Source organism: Dreissena polymorpha, chromosome 6 (assembly GCF_020536995.1).
Source record: "Dreissena polymorpha isolate Duluth1 chromosome 6, UMN_Dpol_1.0, whole genome shotgun sequence".
Classification (NCBI taxonomy): Eukaryota; Metazoa; Mollusca; class Bivalvia; order Myida; family Dreissenidae; genus Dreissena; species Dreissena polymorpha.
The window spans coordinates 47,273,679-47,281,535 of NC_068360.1; the positions used below are offsets into that span (position 1 = coordinate 47,273,679).

The 7,857-nt window shown below is 32.7% G+C and overlaps 1 protein-coding gene across 1 annotated transcript; it reads right to left on the reverse strand.

Annotated features, from left to right (window-relative positions):
* Window positions 1-4,340: 4,340 nt before the first annotated feature.
* Window positions 4,341-6,892, reverse strand: LOC127833404 (uncharacterized). The gene is made up of 3 exons (XM_052358633.1): window positions 6,820-6,892; window positions 5,934-6,100; window positions 4,341-5,014 (listed from the first exon to the last, which is right to left on the reverse strand). Exons 2-3 carry the CDS (start codon window positions 6,093-6,095, stop codon window positions 4,796-4,798), a joined length of 381 nt encoding a protein of 126 aa, XP_052214593.1. The 5' UTR covers window positions 6,096-6,100; window positions 6,820-6,892; the 3' UTR covers window positions 4,341-4,795.
* Window positions 6,893-7,857: the final 965 nt, after the last annotated feature.

A 7,857-nucleotide genomic window follows, 5' to 3' on the forward strand; every position in this document is an offset into this window, starting at 1 on the left:
AATAAATAATATGAAAATTAACAAGGTATATTATATTAAACAATATCACATCATGAAAATGTGATGTTAACTGAATTTTCGAGCAAACATGTTTACGCCGATTCTTAAGTGCTTTGCTGAACCAAAATTGTGTCAATGTGTCGTATGAATAAATCTGCGGAGACTAATCGAAAGTGAGCAACAGCATAAATTTATGGAGTGTTTATTAAAGCGATATTATGGGAATCTATCAGTTGATAGACGTCTATCGCAACCGTTGTTTATTTTTGGTGTTTTCACTTCATATACACTTATATTTGTTAATGCAGCATCAACATATCAAACAAATATTCCGCAAAGAGAAAAATACTGCATCTGCATATCAACCGTACTTTCGTTTTGACAACTGACGCCAGAAATAACTCTTTTGACTTGTTAATTCTTTTCAGCTCAATTCAACAGTGAACAATGCCCATAATTATCACTTTAAGGAGTCCGAGTACAGCACCACTTTATTTGCAATTAAATTGACTCATGTTTCGTTTATTTTTCAGCAACTATTTCTTTTGAACTTTTAGTTTAGGTTTAGAATCATGAAATCTAGCTGTTACAGAAATAGTAATCATATCGTATATAGTCATTTCAATAGAAGACTAGTCTACATATAAATCGACTTGATACGTAACGTCAAAGATAAATTGATCAAGATTTGCACTTCGTTAAGTGGGCTGTACAAAGAACGTCTTGCCAGCTGTCTTTCCGTAGATGCAAAGACGTTATATCATAAAACATTCATTGTACAGCATTTAAACATGCATGCATTATGTATAATGATGCGTAGTCGTGAATGATCCTTCTTTATCAAACCATTCAAATCAAATTTCAAGTTGTTAATTGGAATATCGGCAAAACGCCTTAGAACATTTAAATACATAGTACATTCAAAGTGTATCAGTTCAATAAAAATTCAATCCTGCAAATACACACAAACTACAGTGAAAATGTAATATTAACACCATAAAAAACAGCAAACAAGTATTATTTAGACAATATATTTAGGGTAACAAACACTATGTATTCAAGAAGCAGCTTATGCTTGTAGTTTGTTCCTCAAGGAGTTTCGTGGCATCAGTAATGAAGCTGGTAACTTGAACATTGTTTATAACTTTGTTATTTTGACAAGAGAGTATGTTTTTTTAATTTCACAAAATTTGGCCACTTTGATCAAATGCAAGATTTTGTCCGTAGATCTGTATAGAATGGGCAAGATTTAAATAAGTGGTACTCGGATTCAACAGCGGTTGCATTTCTGTGTATTAATGTGCGGTGGTCTCTTGGTATTATCAATACACAAGTTATTCCATCTTTTCAACTTTGACAATGTTGTGATTATGAATACACATTTATTAACAAAATAATCGTGTCTCTAACCTCAATCCACACATTTATACTTACCATGTTATACTGTTTAGTTGACATACTCTATATTTCATTTCCATTACTCTGTGCTGAAACGGATCAAGCAAAGTTTGTTTATATAAAAGTTTAAATATCCAAATAACTTTAGTGTTTTAGTGTCCGTTGAAATAACAATACCGAACGGTGTATTGACACCCCCTACATTTGCTGTTCATAGCATGTTCTTCGGATAAAAACTGGCCACGCTGCAGTGTGAGAATTAAATGGTATGATATCTCCTTCCTAAATCAGCTTCCCGTACAATATTGTATGTGCGATCATGCCAATTCCATAAAACTTTTTATGGAATTGATATGTTCACACATCCAATATTGTACGGGAGGCTGCTATTTATTTTATTTTAGGACTTCGGTAAGTTGTTGCATTTTCCAAACTATTATTTGGAAAAGAGACTTGTGTTATATATAGCTGGACATAGGGGAAACATGTAGCCTAATGCAGTATAACTAAACCATGATAACACCACTCGTGCACATTTTTAGACTTTCTCATATTCATATGCATAATCCTCACGACGTCAGGTATACGTATACAAAATTTTACCAAAGTGTTTTCAATTTCTTTTGAATTATTGCAAGATTGAAGTTTGCTGACGGAAGAATGGCAAACATATAGTCCTCGAGGGGAACATACACATGGGTTTTAACCAGGAAACAGGAACATGTGGTGTTCTCAGGAATGAACTAATTCTCACAAATATGTGAATACGTTTTCGATTATGATGTACTATTACACTTAATATCAGAAAATGGTAATTTGTCGCACATTCGATTTTACATCAACTGAGCACTTCTATTTGAGTATATTTGCCTGATGATAGTATTAAGTTATTATTTATTATAATTTGTTTATAATCATGGTGAATTTCACCATTAACCTACTTTATGGAGTTTGCCACTTTTGTATATAGTTTACGAACTAGAAGCGAAACTTTTAAAACATCTCTGAAAATGTACGTTTGGTGTGTTTATCATATATTACAAATGTTTTAACCCAATTAAAAAACACAATTTCCCTTACACAGGTACGTTTGTAAATATATATTTTATAATTTATTATACTAAGCACGAGGAAAAGCTGTGGCCCGAGGTATTTTTAAATTGTATATGTGATATAATGAAGTGTTAGTCGAAAAAGACATTTTAGTGGGGCAACACGAAATTCAAAATATAGGACATTACTACAAAGATTATTCTTCAGAAATTCAAATACCTGAATAAAGGTGCTTCATTGCTCGAAATAACGCATGTTCATGCTGGACAATCTCAGATTACTCTGGCTTGCAATATATTTCATAGTAGTTAAAATTTGGATCATCATCAATCACCTCATACTAAGCTGTATGCATGCATATATATATAAAAGAGCCATCCAGACAATACACGACTACATTTCTATGTATATAATTGACGGCACCCGAGTCGTGTTTACAGCGCTGTAAAGTTTCAGTAATGCGTTTATTATAACCGATGCGTTTAAGTACGCACGTATATCGAAACAAAGAAACAAAAAAAAACAAATCTCAATAAATTGTGAATTTAATAGGTAATATCTTATTGTTAACAACCATTTGTATTGTAAAAGAAGTTGAATCTTATTACGAATTTGGTATTCTGATTGCGATTTCGTTTAACTGCTACTGTAGACGCTATTCAATTTTGAAAGAGCAAGACGATAAGTCTCGTTATAAGTTGAACGTATTCATTTTGTTTGTTTCAAGCCTGAATATTCAATGTGCATAACTTATAATACGTAGTCACTATTGAATATATGTGAAGTATATGGGGTCCGACAAATCGTGTTATCGATCATTTTGTTCCTTGGGCATTAGATTTAAGGCATACAAACGAAATATTAGTTTTAACCGATTGTGATTGTACAGGAAACTTATGTGCAAAAACTAATAGTATATAGCATAAGATATGTGAAGATTTTAAATGATGAAAGGTAGGTGTCTAACATTTTGTATTACCTTGGAAAATATCCCATGAACTGTTGAGAAAATTTCCGCAATTAGGCCAGAGTTTATAGCGTTTTTGCATTTGTTAAAATGCGTTAAGTAAGCAAACTGGAAATCGATACATCCTGTTTTCATTTTGAGTTTATCGGTCATATCACACATGCACACATTGTTTGGTTCTGTAATAAATAGGAGTAAACACGTCCGTATCGACGAAGTGCTCATAATAAATTTGTCGTTATGCATTTCATTTAAGTGTGTATATCCGATCTTAATTATTTTCCATAAAACACATGAAACATGGATGAATATATCATCAAATAATTCATAGAAAAACATCAACGTAATTCGAGTTATATACCATTACAAATAATTGTTGTTTAACGCTTGAATGGCTTACACAGATACAAACACACGTCCCGGATCTGCAACGCCTACGACTGCTCTTGTCGGTATCGACAGAAGGCTTAGAATAACCTGGTCGTAATGAACGTCAATGAAGTAAACATCATTGGATTAATGGCCCATTAACAGTTTATCAATATATTTATGTAATTTTCCTCGTTAATATCGATGTGTTGGTCTAAGATTGGGAAAATACAAAGTTGAAAATAAAATCGGATTAGCACACCATAAACGCAAAAGACCAAAGACTGTGAATTAATATGCGATTTTATGACGACATGTAATTCACCAACACAAACCAATGTAACGCATACTATCTTTTTTTCAGAGTGCTTGTTTTATCGTTTGCATTGTCGAAATATCACGTGCTGTTGATTCCACCAAACAATAAGATGTTGAATTCATAACCACATAACATGTCAAGTTTTCTTTCATACACTGTCAGTAGTATTTGACTAGGTGATTTATGCAAAAGAAGAGAACACTTTCTATCAGACGAATTGACTAGCACATGGCATGGTGATTATATGTTTATTAAGATCGGTTTTACAAAAACATTTTTATAACAATAGAAGAAGTATGAAAAAGTAAAAAAAAAGCATGTAATTAAATATAACAGAAACAACTAGGAAGCAACCAAATAATCAATGACATGTTTACGTAAGCTATCAAATAAATTGAGTAATATTAGGCGTAGGCCTCTTGCTAAATGGTTTCAGACCATAGTACGTCTGCTATCAAGTACAGTATTATTAAGTAGCATTGTATTGTGAAATGAGTGAAAACCAGACATAGCAAGTTTACTAACAGATAAGTATTTGACCGAATGGTACTGAAAAGAATAATTTGTGTTTAAGACAATTCAGTATTACATGGTAATGGAACAAATTAAGCTTTACAAGTGCAAGATGAATGTATTTTTAAGTATCAACTGTTTGAGCCTATAGCATGCACAACATATACTTTTTATCATCACATACACGCGGGAACCCAGGCTTCCTGCTTGCAATACAACTTGGACGGAGTTTGATAACGCTTCCAACCCCAGTCCCGAACCGCCTTGTAGTAAATCCAAGCCATCATCTTGCATCCTGGTCGCAAGAACCAATTCTGCTTGGTGTTGCACGTGTTCAACATGTTGTTATAAAATCTTTTATCGCAGCTTTGGCGAGAAACACCCCGCCCGTTGCCCTACAGGGACAAACAATAATGTACATGCATGCTGTTAGTCACCAACCTTTTGTGTCGAATGAACAATTCTGAACAAATCTGCACATAATAAAGGTGTTTATGTGGGTTTTTTACGCATTAGTTTTCTACAGTTTTATCAAACTATGATTTCATTGATTTTCTTCTACCACTTCGTCTGAATTATCATTCTATTTTTGTAATATATAACATTTTACATATCTTTCACTGTACTGTTTTAGTACAACCGTATGTATTCGCTTTAAACAATAGCTGTGGAGATCATTAAACTGTTTTGGCAATCTAGGATCTGTTTCTTAATGCAATGAAACAATTATTTAATAAACGCTTTACTGTGAACAATAAAACTATTCTTAGTGCCATGTTTACATGAAGACGTGCCGTTAAAACACGATTGAAATTTGTTTTTTACATGAGCTTTTTAGATCCAATGTTTACATTTATCAATATAAAGCATTTAATGACAAACTTCAATACATTCCAGAATCTGTGGAAAGGTTCCTTTAACAATAATTTAAAATATAAAACAATATAACTCTAAATCCATGCACACAAGCGTTATGATAAAGTTGACATGGACAACCAGAAAGTGTTTTCAGTATCATTCAGTTACCATGAAGTCTACCACAGCAACGGATGAGTAAGTACCTTTTTTAACGTAAAACTTTGATTCAATTAGCTCACCATCAATTATAAAGACGACTTAAAGACAATGCAGCTCTATTAGCTAATAGGCCAAACAATGCAGGATAACGCATGTATACAACGCCACACAAAACAAAATGGAACATTATGGTTAAATTGGGGTCAATATTTTTTATGCTTAAAACTAAAACTGAAAACAAAAATTGAATTGAAAACTACTTAAGCGTAAAGAAAATAAGTTCAATTTTAGACTTACACAAGCGTAGCAAATATCGTGTTTGTTACAGTCATCTGTGAACTTAAAGTCGGCGACACCGCTACATCCATCCGCAAAATTGGTTGGTGGCTTACAGGCATCAGCGTAGATGTTGAGGTCCATCAGCATGACAGCCGTGGTCAGGACCATGACGATTTTCATAGTTCCTAAAAATACAAGAATTGACCGTGTCAAAGAATGCTCGCTGATGTGATGTTATGTCAGCACGGCCACTAACAAACCTGAGTGTCGTTTTTTCTAAGATAATTTTTGTCACTCTATTCAAACATTCTAGTTGCAAAATTATGCAATACTATTGTTAAGTGATGTTTAAAGTTTCTTAAACTGAGCTAGTACAATTATGTTTAGCCTAAAAAAAACAAATGTGATATCAACGATAATGTATTCTCAAAAATACTAATATCTCCAACACAAACGACAATCGACGAGTAAATACTGACAAAACGATCGTTTGCAAATATAAACTGGGGAATAATATAATATTTAATATATATAATTATATAAACGGACATTTATATTCACAGAAAGCAAAAGTACAAACATAGTAATTTAGGTTCTCGCTGGACTACGAAGCCGTCGTGTCTTCGATAAACAATCAACATAATTGTTACGTTTTGCATTCTTTTCCAAAAGTAGAGTCATGTTATAAGAAATAAAAACACCTTACATATAAAGACGTATTTACAATTACATGATACATAATTGATAACAAAAAATAATAAACCAACCATGTAACCACATGGAAATAAACGACAACACAAAATGCTTAAAATACTACTACTACTTTTACATCAAATACTACTATTACCATTACTGCTTATAATTATTATTACAATATAAATAAAATCTTAACATAATTAAATACCTGCAGATATAATAATCAAGAACAGAAACCGCGTCTAGTTATGCTGTCAGTGACTTAACGCTGTCGTTTGACATATGACGGAAAGCATAGGCTAAACAGTTGTTTTATAGCCGATCGCTTCACCCGACAGACGTCATAAATATTTTAAATCACAAACAGACGATTGAGGACGACGATACAGATATATCCGGAAGATTTCTTATAAAATTTTCTTCCATGTAAAACTAAACAAGTAGGCGTATTAAAGTGTATTAATCATCATAAACAACTTCTTAAACTAATTATATAGATTACAAAAACAACATGCATTCCGAGTATTGCTCTATTTGCGTAATGTTGTTTTAATCAATGCTTCACGGAAGGTGTGTGACTTTTTTTTCAAATCGTAAATCTGACTGAGAAGTTCTGTTTAAAGGGGCCTTTTCACGTAATGGTAAATTGACAAAATTAAAAAATGTTTCAGATTTGCAAATTGTCGTTGTAGTTATGATATTTGTGAGGAAACAGTAATACTGAACATTTACCATGCTCTAAAATATTCATTATATGCATCTTTTGACGATTTAAAAACATGACAATTATAAAGCGTTGCAACGCGAAACAATTTAATAGTTTGGAGAGTTCTGTTGTTATCCTACTACGAGGATTGCTTCTATAAAGTATTTAATGCATCCCTCATTGTATGAGTAGGGATGGCTGAGTGGTCTAAGCGATAGACTTTTACTCCAGGGTCAGTGGTTCGAGTCCAGTTGATGGTATCTTTTTTTCTTCTTTTTTTAATTTTATTCTTGTTTTATTTTACTGGAGCTTTTAAGATAAAATGTTGGCATTTATCAATATAATGTATTGCATAATTTTGCAACTAGAATGTTTGAATAGAGTGACAAAAATTATCTTAGAAAAAAACGACACTCAGGTTTGTTAGTGGCCGTCCTGACATAACATCACATCAGCGAAGCTTTCTTTGACACGGTAAATTCTTGTATATTTTGGAACTATAAAAATCGTTATTGCCCTTACCACGGCTGTCATGCTGAT